Genomic DNA, 15,623 nt, shown 5'->3' on the forward strand with positions numbered 1-15,623 from the left:
AGGAATGAAACCTGCTCAGAAGGCCAAATGCAACTGTACGGCCTGTACGGTGATTGTAATTTGTACGACAGAGGTATGGATGGCCGTACTATACGGACGAGCTGTCTGCTGTAGGTTGTACGGAATGTACAGATAGGTACGGTGCAGGTACAGTATGGTCGACGCAGGTTGTACGGAAATAATAGCGACATGTACGGACGAACTGTAGGTGTACGACGTGGCAGCTTGTACGAACGTTGAGGCGCCACACGTGCGGGTACGGATGAACTGTACGCAGGAGCTATACGGAACTGTACGGCGAACCGTACAGTCTGGCGACGAGCTGTACGGCTGAAGATTGCTGTACGGCGACGATGGCGATGGGATAGTACGGAATGGCAGCGCAGGTACAGTACGGGACTGTACGGAATCAGTCTGTACAGATTGTAAGGACGGTCTGTACGGACGACGAACTGATGGAGCAGGGAGCTTGCGGGCTGGAGCTGGAGGCGAATGTGCAGCAGGAGCAAACGCAGGAAGAACCCGCTCTGATACCAAATGTGGGAAGGGGAGAGAGCAAAAGGAGAGCAAGAGCAGGAGAGTGAGAGAGCTGAAAAGATAGTTGCAATAAGATGAGTGTGGTACAACTGAATAGAGTGATAGCTTTTGTGTAAGTGACAAAACCTTATCCTTCACTAACCGTAGTTAGTGAACTAACTGTGGTTAGGGGGAAAAACCTCTAAGTGAGGGAAAACGAGCTGGCTTTCCTTCTTCTAGTTTCCGTTGCTTTTGTGATTTGGGTGAGCCATTTTTTGACATCATCTCCATTTTTATGGCAGCCATTTGGAGCTGCAAGCTGAGGCGTTGATATTTTGGTATTGTCGGCCAGCATTTGTCGATCATACATTTGCCATCTTGCTAACCAGCTCGCTTTCCTTCTTCTAGCGTCCATTGCTTCTCATTTCCTTAGTATTTTGTATTGATGTCCATGGCATTTTTCTGCCGAATAGACTTCAGACAATTTTTTCTCATGTCATTCTGCAGACTATCAATATTATATTGCATGGCTGTTTTATAGTACAAAGGACAGAGTGTCCCCAATGTATTGAGGTGGTGCACTTTACGCATAGTTTGGAGAGTTAAAGCTTTTGCTTCTATATATGAAGTACGCCTAGTTGATACCTTGGCTAAAAACATCCTTCCCATTCAATGCAGGTTGGGGCTATGTGAGAGTTGTGCTAGCTCTCACTTATTTGGAGTCGTGAGGAAATTATGTAATCAGGGCCAGCCTGGTGAACCTACTGAAGCTTGTGACAGTGAGTACAAGGGTAGAACTAAACTTTCAACGCACATGGTCTCACGGCAACAGTTGACCACTATTGCTGCATGGCTGATCTTCTTGGCCGTACTGGAAGGTTGACAGAAGCAGAAGACCTCCTCCAAACTGTGCCATTTGTTGGGTCCCATATCATGTGTCTCAGAATGGTACTGAGTCACTGCAAAGTACATGACAATGTGGAGTTAGGAAGACGATGTTTTACTGGTCTAATTACAGAGGACCCAAGAGATGCTTCTGTTTAAATCAACACAATTTCGAAGGGAAATCAATGCCCAGCGTTTTTGAATCAATAGTCATGATAACAGGCCCTTTTACATATACATCTGTTTCTGTGAAGAGGTCGCAATGCACGATTTGATCCCCACCTGGAGATGCACCACACTCGTGATGCAAGTACAGCACACTGTGGTGCAAGTACTGGTGATGCAAACGTGCTCTTTCTTACATGGCAAGCGCCACTGGAGTTGGAGACTTAATTGGGTGTGTCCTTTGAACATTCCACCAATCTTCTGGCTTGTCATTCGGCTGAGCATTTTTTGGCATCATGTCCTTTTTGTAGCAGCCGTTTAGGCATCTATATTTTGGTACGGCTGGAAGACGTTTGTTGCTCATGCCACGAGCTCGCTTTCCTTCTTCTAGTTTCCGTTGCTTTTGTGACTTGGGTGAGCCAGTTTTTGACATCATCTCCATTTTTATGGCAGCCATTTGGAGCTGCAAGCTCAGGCGTCGATATTTTGGTATTGTCGGCCTGCATTTGTCGATCATACATTTGCCATCTTGCTAACCAGTTCGCTTTCCTTCTTCTAGCGTCCATTGCTTCTCACTTCCTAAGTATATTGTATTCATGTCCATGGCATTTTTCTGCCGAATAGACTTCAGACAATTTTTTCTCATGTCATTCTGCAGACGTTCAATATTATATTGCATGGCTGTTTTCTGGTACAAAGAACAGAGTGTCCTCTACGTGAGAGTTGTGCTAGCTCTCACTTATTTGGAGTCGTGAGGAAATTATGTACTCAGGGCCAGCTTGGTGAACCTACTGAAGCTTGTGACAGTGAGTACAAGGGTAGAATTATCCTTTCAACAGATGTCTTCTATTCTCTTTTGCGAGAGTGCATTAGCCGAATAGGATCTTCTACTAGAAAGGGAAGCTCATCACCGTATTACAACATGTGATCTTGATGAAAATGCCTTTTTGGGAAGTCACCTCATTCGCATGTACACTATCTGTGGGAGTTTGCGGGAAGCAAATCAAGCGTTTGAGAGAATACCTGAGCCCACTGTGTTCACATGGCAAGCAGTCATTTCAGCCCAGATTAGGCTTGGACAAGCTCTTCAGGCTATCAAAATGTATCACTGTATGTGGATGTCAGATGTCAAACCAGATCAACATGTATTTGTTGCTGTTCTTAAAGCATGTGCTGTTGCAGCAGCCCTCTCAGAGGGGAAGCAGATTCATGCGCAACTTACTGCGAATGGTTTTGCATCAAATATTTTTGTTAGCAACACCCTTGTTGATATGTATGTGAAATGCCATAACCTTAGGATGCGCGCAGTGTGTTTGATGAAATGTCATGGTGTGATGTGGTAACATGGACTGCGATGATTGCAGGAGATGCTCAGCATGGGTATAGTCAGGAGGCTATTGAGTTTTTTCAAAGGATGCTATGGGAGGGTGTGCTGCCAAACAATGTTACATATATTAGCAGCTTGAAAGCATGCTCTGATATAATGGCCCTAGATCAAGGCCATTTTCTTCATGCATGCATTGTAAAAAGAGAGCTCGAGTCTGATGTGACAATCAGCAACACCCTGATTAATATGTATGCCAAATGTGGGAGACCCGAGGATGCATGCGTAACATTTAATAATATGCCAAATCCTGATGTTGTTACATTCAATGCATTGATTGCAGCTTATGCTCAGCATGGACATGCTCACAATGCTCTCCATATTTTTCAACAAATGCAACAAGAGGGCATGAATCCAGACCATGTTACATTCATCAACATTCTCAAAGCATGTTCCAGCAAAGCAACCCTTGACCAAGGCAAGCTCATTCATGTCAACATTAGGGAGAGCGGCCTGAGTTCGGATATATTGGTTGGCAATACCCTTATAGACATGTATGCAAACTGTGGGAAGCTCAGGGATGCACACAAAGTTTTTGAGGAGTTGCCAGTGTGAGATGTGGTTACATGGAATGCTTTAATTGCAGGATACCTTCAGCACGAGCATAGTAGAGAAGCTCTTCAACTTTTGCAACAAGTGCAACTGGATGGTACAAAGCCAGACTGTGCTACATTTGTTAGCATTCTGAAAGCGTGTTCCAGTTTAGCAGCTGTAGATTTTGGCAGGCTGATTCAGATGTACATTACTGAAATTGGTTTTGAGTTGGATCTATTTGTATGTAGCAGCTTGATGGACATGTACAGCAAATGTGGAAGTCTTGATGATGCTTGCAGTGTGTTTAACGGATTGCCACAACAGAATGTTGTGACATGGAATATAATGATTGCAGGGTATGCTCAGCTTGGCCATAGTCAAGAATCTCTTCAACTTTTTGACCAAATGCAGCAAAAGGACATGGAGGTAGACAGTGCTACATTTGTCAGTACCTTGAAGGCATGTTCAACCCTAGGAGCCTTGGATCAAGGCAAGCTGATTCATGCTCATGGTACAGAAACTGGATTTGCATTAGACCCAGTTATTGGAAATGCTCTTGTTGACATGTATGTCAAATGTGGGAGCCTTGAGGATGCACATACAGTCTTTCACACAATGCCAAATCAAGATGTGGTGACATGGACAACATTGATTGCTGGATATGGTCAGCACAATGATTATCAGCTGGCTCTGCACTACGTTGAGAACATGCAAAGTGAAGGCTTGAAGCCAATTGACATAACTTTTGTTTGTTTTGCTAACTGCTTGCAGTCATGCAGGCCTACTGGAGGAAGGCTGGGCAATGAGCGAGGCACATGGTCTCACGGAAACAGTTGACCACTATTGCCGCATGGTTGATCTTCTTGGGCGTACTGGAAGGTTGAGAGAAGCAGAAGACCTCCTCCAAACTATACCATTTGTTGGGTCCCATATCATGGGTCTCAGAATGGTACTGAGTCACTGCAAAGTACACGGCAATGTGGAGTTAGGAAGACGATGTTTTACTGGTCTAATTACAGAGGACCCAAGAGATGCTTCTGTTTCGAAGGAAAATCAACGCCCAGCGTTTTTGAATCAATAGTCATGATAACAGGCCCTTTTACATATACATTTGTTTCTGTGAAGAGTTCGCAATGCACGATTTGATCCCCAATTGGAGATGCACCGCAGTCGTGATGCAAGTACGGCATGACATTGTGGTGCAAGTACTCATGATGCAAATGTGGTCTTTCTTACATGGCAAGCGCCACTGGAGTTGGAGACTTAATTGGGCGTGTCCTTTGAACATTCCACCAATCTTCTGGTGTGTCATTCGGCTGAGCATTTTTTGGCATCATGTCCTTTTTGTAGCAGCCGTTGAGGCATCTATATTTTGGTACGGCTGGAAAACGTTTGTTGCTCACGCCACGAGCTTGCTTTCCTTCTTCTAGTTTCCGTTGCTTTTGTGATTTGGGTGAGCCATTTTTTGACATCATCTCCATTTCTGTGGCAGCCATTTGGAGCTGCAAGCTCAGGCGTCGATCATACATTTGCCATCTTGCTAACCAGCTCGCTTTCCTGCTTCTAGTGTCCATTGCTTCTCACTTCCTTAGTATTTTGTATTCATGTCCATGGCATTTTTCTGCCGAATAGACTTCAGACAATTTTTTCTCATGTCATTCTGTAGACTTTCAATATTATATTGCATGGCTGTTTTGTAGTACAAAGGACAGATTGTCCCCAATGTATTGAGGTGGTGCACTTTACGCATAGTTTGGAGAGTTAAAGCTTTTGCTTCTATATATGAAGTACGCCTAGTTGATACCTTGGCTAAAAACACGCTCCCCATTCAATGCAGGTTGGGGCTACGTGAGTTGTGCTAGCTCTCACTTATTTGGAGTCGTGAGGAAATTATGTACTCAGGGCCAGCTTGGTGAACCTACTGAAGCTTGTGACAGTGAGTACAAGGGTAGAATTATCCTTTCAACAGATGTCTTCTATTCTCTTTTGCGAGAGTGCATTAGCCGAATAGGATCTTCTACTAGAAAGGGAAGCTCATCACCGTATTACAACATGTGGTCTTGATGAAAATGCCTTTTTGGCAAGTCACCTCATTCGCATGTACACTATCTGTGGGAGTTTGCGGGAAGCAAATCAAGCGTTTGAGAGAATACCTGAGCCCACTGTGTTCACATGGCAAGCAGTCATTTCAGCCCAGATTAGGCTTGGACAAGCTCTTCAGGCTATCAAAATGTATCACTGTATGTGGATGTCAGATGTCAAACCAGATCAACATGTATTTGTTGCTGTTCTTAAAGCATGTGTTGTTGCAGCAGTCCTCTCAGAGGGGAAGCAGATTCATGTGCAACTTACTGCGAATGGTTTTGCATCAAATATTTTTGTTAGCAACACCCTTGTTGATATGTATGTGAAATGCCATAACCTTAGGATGCGCGCAGTGTGTTTGATGAAATGTCATGGCGTGATGTGGTAACATGGACTGCGATGATTGCAGGATATGCTCAGCATGGGTATAGTCAGGAGGCTATTGAGTTTTTTCAAAGGATGCTATGGGAGGGTGTGCTGCCAAACAATGTTACATATATTAGCAGCTTGAAAGCATGCTATGATATAATGGCCCTAGATCAAGGCCATTTTCTTCATGCATGCATTGTAAAAAGAGAGCTCGAGTCTGATGTGACAATCAGCAACACCCTGATTAATATGTATGCCAAATGTGGGAGACCCGAGGATGCATGCGTAACATTTAATAATATGCCAAATCCTGATGTAGTTACATTCAATGCATTGATTGCAGCTTATGCTCAGCATGGACATGCTCACAAGGCTCTCCATATTTTTCAACAAATGCAACAAGAGGGCATGAATCCAGACCATGTTACATTCATCATTATTCTCAAAGCATGTTCCAGCAAAGCAACCCTTGACCAAGGCAAGCTCATTCATGTCAACATTAGGGATAGCGGCCTGAGTTCCGATGTATTGGTTGGCAATACCCTTACAGACATGTATGCAAAGTGTGGGAACCTCAGGGATGCACACAAAATTCTTGAGGAGTTCCCAATGCGAGATGTGGTTACATGGAATGCTTTAATTGCAGGATACCTTCATCACGAGCATAGCAGAGAAGCTCTTCAACTTTTGCAACAAATGCAACTGGATGGTACAAAGCCTGACTGTGCTACATTTGTTAGCAATTCTGAAAGCGTGTTCCAGTTTAGCAGCACTAGATTTTGGCAGGCTGATTCAGATGTACATTACTGAAATTGGTTTTGAGTTGGATCTATTTGTATGTAGCAGCTTGATGGACATGTACAGCAAATGTGGAAGTCTTGATGATGCTTGCAGTGTGTTAAACGGATTGCCACAACAGAATGTTGTGACATGGAATATAATGATTGTAGGGTATGCTCAGCTTGGCCATAGTCAAGAATCTCTTCAACTTTTTGACCAAATGCAGCGAAAGGACATGGAGGTAGACAGTGCTACATTTGTCAGTACCTTGAAGGCATGTTCAACCCTAGCAGCCTTGGATCAAGGCAAGCTGATTCATGCTCATGCTATAGAAACTGGATTTGCATTAGACCCAGTTATTGGAAATGCTCTTGTTGACATGTCTGTCAAATGTGGGAGCCTTGAGGATGCACACACAGTCTTTCACACAATGCCAAATCAAGATGCTGTGACATGGACAACATTGATTGCTGGATATGATCAGCACAGTTATTATCAGCTGGCTCTGCACTATTTTGAGAACATGCAAAGTGAAGGCTTGAAGCCAATTGACATAACTTTTGTTTGTCTGCTAAGTGCTTGCAGTCATGCAGGCCTACTGGAGGAAGGCTGTCTTCACTTCAAGGCAATGAGCGAGGCACATGGTCTCACGGCAACAGTTGACCACTATTGCTGCATGGTTGATCTTCTTGGCCGTACTGGAAGGTTGACAGAAGCAGAAGACCTCCTCCAAACTATGCCATTTGTTGGGTCCCATATCATGGGTCTCAGAATGGTACTGAGTCACTGCAAAGTACACGGCAATGTGGAGTTAGGAAGATGATGTTTTACTCGTCTAATTACAGAGGACCCAAGAGATGCTTCTGTTGAAATCAACACAATTTCGAAGGAAAATCAATGCCCAGCATTTTTGAATCAATAGTCATGGTAACAGGCCCTTTTACATATACATCTGTTTCTGTGAAGAGTTTGCAATGCACGATTTGATCCCCATCTGAAGATGCGCCGCACTCGTGATGCAAGTATGGCTTGGCATTGTGGTGCAAGTACTCGTGATGCAAACGTGGTCTTTCTTACATGGCAAGCGCCACTGGAGTTGGAGACTTAATTGGGCGTGTGCTTTGAACATTCCACCAATCTTCTGGCGTGTCATTCAGCTGAGCATTTTTTTGCATCATGTCCTTTTTGTAGCAGCCGTTTAGGCATCTATATTTTGGTACGGCTGGAAGACGTTTGTTGCCAATGCCACGAGCTCGCTTTCCTTCTTCTAGTTCTCGTTGCTTCTGTGATTTGGGTGAGCCATTTTTTGACATCATCTCCATTTTTGTGGCAGCCATTTGGAGCTGCAAGCTCAGGCGTCGAAATTTTGCTATTGTCAGCCGGCATTTGTCGATCATACATTTGCCATCTTGCTAACCAGCTTGCTTTCCTTCTTCTAGCGTCCATTGCTTCTCACTTAGTATTTTGTATTCATGTCCATGGCATTTTTCTGCCGAATAGACTTCAGACAATTTTTTCTCATGTCATTCTGCAGACTTTCAATATTATATTGCATGGCTGTTTTGTAGTACAAAGGACAGATTGTCCCCAATGTATTGAGGTGGTGCACTTTACGCATAGTTTGGAGAGTTAAAGCTTTTGCTTCTTTATATGAAGTACGCCTAGTTGATACCTTGGCTAAAAACATGCTCCCCATTCGATGCAGGTTGGGGCTACGTGAGAGTTGTGCTAGCTCTCACTTATTTGGAGTCGTGAGGAAATTATATAATCAGGGCCAGCTTGGTGAACCTACTGAAGCTTGTGACAGTGAGTACAAGGGTAGAACTATCCTTTCAACAGATGTCTTCTATTCTCTTTTGCGAGAGTGCATTAGCAGAAAGGATCTTCTACTAGGAAGGGAAGCTCATCACCGTATTATTACATGTGGTCTTGATGAAAATGCCTTTTTGGGAAGTCACCTCATTCGCATGTACACTATCTGTGGGCGTTTGCGGGAAGCAAATCAAGTGTTTGAGAGAATACCTGAGCCCACTGTGTTCACATGGCAAGCAGCCATTTCAGCCCAGATTAGGCTTGGACAAGCTCTTCAGGCTATCAAAATGTATCACTGTATGTGGATGTCAGATGTCAAACCAGATCAACATGTATTTGTTGCTGTTCTTAAAGCATGTGCTGTTGCAGTAGCTCTCTCAGAGGGGAAGCAGATTCATGCGCAACTTACTGCGAATGGTTTTGCATCAAATATTTTTGTTAGCAACACCCTTGTTGATATGTATGTGAAATGCCATAACCTTCAGGATGCGCGCAGTGTGTTTGATGAAATGTCATGGCGTGATGTGGTAACATGGACCGCGATGATTTCAGGATATGCTCAGCATGGGTATAGTCAGGAGGCTATTGAGTTTTTTCAAAGGATGCTATGGGAGGGTGTGCTGCCAAACAATGTTACATATATTAGCAGCTTGAAAGCATGCTCTGATATAATGGCCCTAGATCAAGGCCATTTTCTTCATGCATGCATTGTAAAAAGAGAGCTCGAGTCTGATGTGACAATCAGCAACACCCTGATTAATATGTATGCCAAATGTGGGAGACCCGAGGATGCATGCGTAACATTTAATAATATGCCAAATCCCGATGTAGTTACATTCAATGCATTGATTGCAGCTTATGCTCAGCATGGACATGCTCACAAGGCTCTCCATATTTTTCAACAAATGCAACAAGAGGGCATGAATCCAGACCATGTCACATTCATCAACATTCTCAAAGCATGTTCCAGCAAAGCAACCCTCGACCAAGGCAAGCTCATTCATGTCAACATTAGGGAGAGCGGCCTGTGTTCGGATGTATTGGTTGGCAATACCCTTATAGACATGTATGCAAAGTGTGGGAACCTCAGGGATGCACACAAAGTTTTTGAGGAGTTGCCAATGCGAGATGTGGTTACATGGAATGCTTTAATTGCAGGATACCTTCAACACGAGCATAGCAGAGAAGCTCTTCAACTTTTTCAACAGATGGAACTGGATGGTACAAAGCCAGACTGTGCTACATTTGTTAGCATTTTGAAAGCGTGTTCCAGTTTAGCAGCACTAGATTTTGGCAGGCTGATTCAGATGTACATTACTGAAATTGGTTTTGAGTTGGATCTATTTGTATGTAGCAGCTTGATGGACATGTACAGCAAATGTGGAAGTCTTGATGATGCTTGCAGTGTGTTTAACAGATTGCCACAACAGAATGTTGTGACATGGAATATAATGATTGCAGGGTATGCTCAGCTTGGCCATAGTCAAGAATCTCTTCAACTTTTTCATCAAATGCAGCAAAAGGACATGGAGGTAGACAGTGCTACATTTGTCAGTACCTTGAAGGCATGTTCAACCCTAGCAGCCTTGGATCAAGGCAAGCTGATTCATGCTCATGCTACAGAAACTGGATTTGCATTAGACCCAGTTATTGGAAATGCTCTTGTTGACATGTATGTCAAATGTGGGAGCTTTGAGGATGCACATACAGTCTTTCACACAATGCGAAATCAAGATGTTGTGACATGGACAACATTGATTGGTGGATATGGTCAGCACAGTGATTATCAGCTGGCTCTGCACTATTTTGAGAACATGCAAAGTGAAGGCTTGAAGCCAATTGACATAACTTTTGTTTGTCTGCTAGGTGCTTGCAGCCATGCAGGCCTACTGGAGGAAGGCTGTCTTCACTTCAAGGCAATGAGCGAGGCACATGGTCTCACGGCAACAGTTGACCACTATTGCTGCATGGTTGATCTTCTTGGCCGTACTGGAAGGTTGACAGAAGCAGAAGACCTCCTTCAAACTATGCCATTTGTTGGGTCCCATATCATGGGTCTCAGAATGGTACTGAGTCACTGCAAATTACACGGCAATGTGGAGTTAGGAAGACGATGTTTTACTGGTCTAATTACAGAGGACCCAAGAGATGCTTCTGTTTATGTGCTTATGTCAAATATCTATGCGAATGCTGGCATGTTGGATCTTAAGTAGAATACCTGAGACAATAAGCAGATGCATGGAAAAGCCAGGGAGGGCTGTAATTGAGATTGACAACGAGGTTCATGATTTTATCACTGAAGATAAAATGTACAAAGTGATGTTGATTAAAAGCTTCAGGTGTTATGTATTCTGTTGAAGGAAGGAGGTTATATCTTATGCTTGGAGTCTTAGCAGTGTGTGTAACACGAAAGCGGAAAGCTTTCCTGTACAGACATTCAAACCCCAGCCATAGGTATGGGGCTATACTGCCTTATTTCGTGGCTAACCAAATTCCAAAGATAGTTGCTTTTCTCCTTGCTGCAATTTCTTGAGCTTGAAACAACGATGCAGGGATTCGATTCAGTTTCTCTAGCCTGTCATCCAACGATAAGTGCAGGAGCGTGTAGTGAACTAGAAGGCACACAAACACACATGCTTGTGTGTATCAATGAGTCCCAATCTTGGCAGCGTTGTGGTTCATGTTCGGGAGCATCGACTTTGTACAATGGAAATGGAGGATTCAGCTTTTTCTTCTCATCGTCAGGGTTGGAAGGAAATAGCATCCATCCAGGACGTGATTGGTTGTTAATATTTTGTACAATAGCTTTCTCCTTCCCTTTCTTGAAGGGTTTACGACGATTCAAGTTCCTCTCAACAATCTCAACCAACTTACTGAGGTCTTTTAGTGTGGTTGGTTTGAACATTTCAGGCTTAGCGCTGCTAAATACTTCTTCCTTCTATCATCCTCGCTCTTCTCAGGTAACTCTAAAGAGAGTTTCCAGAACCTGGCCGTAAAGTCGGCATTACTCTCGTTATCAAATTCCCTGAATCTTTCCCAATGGAAGGTTTATTCTTCTTCATGCTTAGGAGGCATGAAAGTGGCCTTAAGCTGCTCTACAAACTTGACCATTGAAGAATAGGCTCTTTTCCCATTTGTGATAAGGACTATCACATCAAAGCATCCTTCTGTAGATACAGTTTGGCAAGAGCAAGCTTCTCATGATGATCGGTCTTATTTTGATGGGCAAAATATAGCTCAAAATGGTGAATCCAATTGAGGATTTTACCTGCCTCTCTTTTTCCATCATATTTTGGGAATTCTATTCTCTCGGGGTTGGAATTTGGCTCTCTTCGCAGGGGTACTTACATCGCCATTTCCAAAATTCAGCACTCTCTTTGTTCCTAATTTTGTCATAATGGAATGTTCAATCATATGGCTAAGCTGAGGAACCAGCTTATCAATTGGAGACTCCTCTATCCCTCTTGCACTTGGATTATAATCCATCTGTACGGGATTTTGAGTGAAAGGCGTAAACTCAACGCCTTGGTCTTGGATGGACTCATTTCCATCTTCATTTCTAAAGAGTGACTCCCTATCAAGAGATTCTTGAAAGAGAGATGAAGGTAATTCTATACCTAGATTATCATACTCAATATTGTGTGTAACTCTCATCTAGACCATTCTCTTCAAGAGCAGGTGATGGTGTTCTCTCTCTATCCTCTTCAGGTAGTGGAGGAAAAATGGCAAGTTCATTATTAAATCTCCCTTCCCCTTCCATCCTTCCTTCTAGTAATACAAGAGAGAAATGGCTTGCTGTAATTTCAGAAAAGGGGTTTATTTTACAACAAAAGTCAAGTGTTGTAGAGTTGGTGGTACCTATCCGACTCCCGCTTTGCTTGTGTAAGAAAACCACTTCAAATGACCTCTTCTTACTTCTCTTTTAGCTTTTCTTCCTTGTTTTTATGCTGTAAATTGATACACTTCAAATGACCTACATATAGTGTCAGGTAGCAATTCAGTGCTTCCACCACTCTGTGGTGATTTCTACACAGATGTGGTTACCTTCTTCCTCTTTCTTGTTGTCTGCTTAGGAATGTTGTTGCTTGTTTCAATGTTGAAAAATGACAAAGAAAACTTTGATTTTTTGACCCAATTCATTATCGTTCATAGAGTCTCCTCCTCATCTAAAATTGTGTTACAATTACCACCATCTTACGAACCTTACATCCACCATCCTACCAATGCTACCTCCTACTCCACCACTCCCCAAGTCATCCCATTTTGTTGGAAACTTTCTAGATTGCTTCAAGTCAAAGGAGACTGTGCTTTTTCTCGGTGAATTTCTCTTTCATAAAATTGACTGGTTTGGGGATTCCACAAGGGTTTACAGACACCAAAATAATTAGTGAAGGACATGGAGAACATCCAAGAACACAAGTACCACTTAGTATTACTAGTACTACATAAATACTATTAGTCAGTATTCATAGTATTGCAGTATCAGTTAGAGTCCACACTACTGCCACGTGTGAATTGAGATTGCATCTAGTATTCAAGATACTGGAGGTATGTTGAATACTCACAATCTAAACTCCATGTATGCATTCAAATACAGTGCATATAGTATTGAAACTATTGAAAGTATGTATAATATTCAAAATTTCACTCCATGTATGCATACAACATAACGCAGAGCTATTGTATCCAAGCCACGTATGTCCTACTATAAATAATATTGTTGATACCAAGTATTTAGTATGTGGTGGTGTGCACAGTATGGACTTGTCCAATCTAGTTGTATACATAGTACTATTTAGAGAACTATTAGTACTAACTACATATAGTACAATAAAATCCAACAGGATATAGTACTGTATATGTAGTACTACTTGGAGTACTATTAGTACAGAACACATATTATGTACTTAGCAAATCTAAATGTGCCGCGTATATGGTGGTGGTGTGCACAGCATGGACTTGTTCAATCTAGCTGTATACATAGTACTATTCACATCATTATTATTACTAAGTACATATAGTACAATGAAATCCAACAAAACACTATACTACAGAATTTGGGAATTTCCCAAGTTTCAATTTTAAATAGCTGTATACATAGTACTATTCACAGCACTATTATTACTAAGTACATATAGTACAATGAAATCCAACAAAACACTATACTACAAAATTTGGGAATTTTCCAAGTTCCAATTTTAAATAGGGTTAAAGATTTGACCAAGTGGCTAAAATTTTAACCCTTTATTTGAAAGTGGGACTTGTAGGGATTCCTAAATATAGTGCTTAGGGCGGATTACACTTTCAAGTAAGGGCTTGAGATTTGACCATGTGGCCAAATATTTACCTTTTGGGAATTCCCAAACTAGTTGAAAATTCCAAAATTCCCTAATATAGTGTTATGTCAAAATATAGTATCCTATATACAGTACTACTAGAAGTACTATTCGTCTAGAATACATGGTATGTACTTAGCAAATCTAAATGTGCCACATATTTTGTAGATAGTAATATTGATACCAAGTGTTTAGTATGTGGTGGTGTGCATGGTATGTACTTGTCCAATTTAGCTGTATACATAGTACTATTCTGAGCACTATTAGTACTATTTCGAGCACTATTGATACCAAGTATTTAGTATGTGGTGGTGTGCATAGTATGGACTTGTCTAATTTAATTGTATACATAGTACTATTCCGAGCACTATTAGTACTATAAGTACTAGTAATTTACTATTAATTCTAACAAATTTAAATATGTATTTAGCACTGTTTAGAGTATTACTACTACTAAATACATAGTATGTACTTAGAAAATGTAATTGCTCGTAAACTACTATAGATACCAAAACTATAGTAATTGTATATACACTACTATTGATAACAAATACACAGTATTTGTTGTGTACGATATGGGATTCTCCAATCTAGCTTGTATATAATATTGTCTAGAGGAATATTACTACTACATACTTAGTATATACTTATTTAAGTTATTATTACTTCCAACAAATTTAACAATGTTTATAGTATTGTTTAGAGTACTATTAATACTAACTAGCTGCGCATATTGCACTATGAATTGTTCTATTGTCCTATCTATGAATTCAAGCTAATTATTTGTCCATTTCCATTAAATTATGTATTCTGGGCTACTTAAAGTAAGCATAAATGTGGATGAAGTACATATATGTACCTTGGGCTACTTAAATTAAGTAGAAATGCAACTAAAATACTACTAGTCGTCAAGGTATTGATCAAAACCAAGTTTCAAAAGTACTAACAGTACTTGCGTAGTGCGACTTCCACTACTTGGTTACCATTTGCACCATTGCAATACATACTAATAGTGAACTATCAGATGGGCTAGTTAGTTTACTCACCATTGCAACACTAACATTACATGAATAGAAACAGAGCTAATTGTTCCAACTCACAAAATAGTGCGATGTAGTATGAGTAGAGTGTAGAGTATTGCAGTAATATTAGTGTTTGCAAGTGTAATCATTCATACTACTCATAGTATTCAAAGAGCACAAAATTGCATGATACTACAATGGATGGCCATTTTCCGAGCGAAACCTTCCGAGCATCCGAGCAAAGGAAAAGAAAAAGCTTCCAACTATGTAAACATATGGCAAAAATGGATCGGAAGAAAACATAGTTTCACTTAGAAATATGCACAATATTATAGCAATGCCTACTTAATACACAGATCTTTAGGTGAATATTTGGGAATGGTGACATAATGGGATGGATTTTGAAGAAACCCACATGTAGAGTAGACTTCTTTATGAAAATTCCCTTATGATCCTTCTTACAACTTTTACTTAATAGGGGTTGATATTGAAAGACCTCTCTCAACCTATCTTCATGAAAGGGTTTCTCCAAAGAAACCTCATTGAAGGGGTATTTTTGCCGATAAAACCCCTTTGAATTAGGTCTTCCAAGGTAGTTTTGTTGGCAAACTACCTTGGACAACATTTTTAAAAGTGACATAACTTTCACATCCAATGTCAAATATAGTCATTCAACCACTCAAATTGACCAAAATACACCATTTGAGAACATCTATGGGGTTATATTTTGAAAAA

General features: G+C 41.3%; 1 protein-coding gene and 2 pseudogenes across 2 annotated transcripts; all 3 read left to right on the forward strand.

Annotated features, from left to right (window-relative positions):
• The first annotated feature begins 374 nt into the window (after nt 1-374).
• Nucleotides 375-4,864, forward strand: LOC147892620 (pentatricopeptide repeat-containing protein At5g27110-like; annotated as a pseudogene).
• On the forward strand, nt 4,618-8,176 carry LOC147892621 (pentatricopeptide repeat-containing protein At5g27110-like; annotated as a pseudogene). The gene is made up of 4 exons (XR_015542313.1): nt 4,618-4,689; nt 4,838-4,937; nt 5,322-7,934; nt 8,052-8,176. The product of XR_015542313.1 is annotated as a pentatricopeptide repeat-containing protein At5g27110-like (transcript).
• Nucleotides 8,177-8,284: 108 nt separating this feature from the next.
• LOC147892622 (pentatricopeptide repeat-containing protein At5g27110-like) lies at nt 8,285-11,180 on the forward strand. Its single transcript, XM_087387274.1, has one exon. It carries the CDS (start codon nt 8,404-8,406, stop codon nt 10,741-10,743), a length of 2,340 nt encoding a protein of 779 aa, XP_087243400.1. The 5' UTR covers nt 8,285-8,403; the 3' UTR covers nt 10,744-11,180.
• Nucleotides 11,181-15,623: the final 4,443 nt, after the last annotated feature.

The sequence above is a fragment of the Dipteris shenzhenensis genome, chromosome 16 (assembly GCF_047967505.1).
Source record: "Dipteris shenzhenensis isolate YYH24624 ecotype China chromosome 16, Dip_SZ_1.0, whole genome shotgun sequence".
NCBI classification, from domain to species: Eukaryota; Viridiplantae; Streptophyta; class Polypodiopsida; order Gleicheniales; family Dipteridaceae; genus Dipteris; species Dipteris shenzhenensis.

Bases quoted from the DNA above. Each gene is read 5' to 3' on its own strand.
- LOC147892622 (XM_087387274.1), top strand. From the start codon at position 8,404: ATGCTCCCCATTCGATGCAGGTTGGGGCTACGTGAGAGTTGTGCTAGC.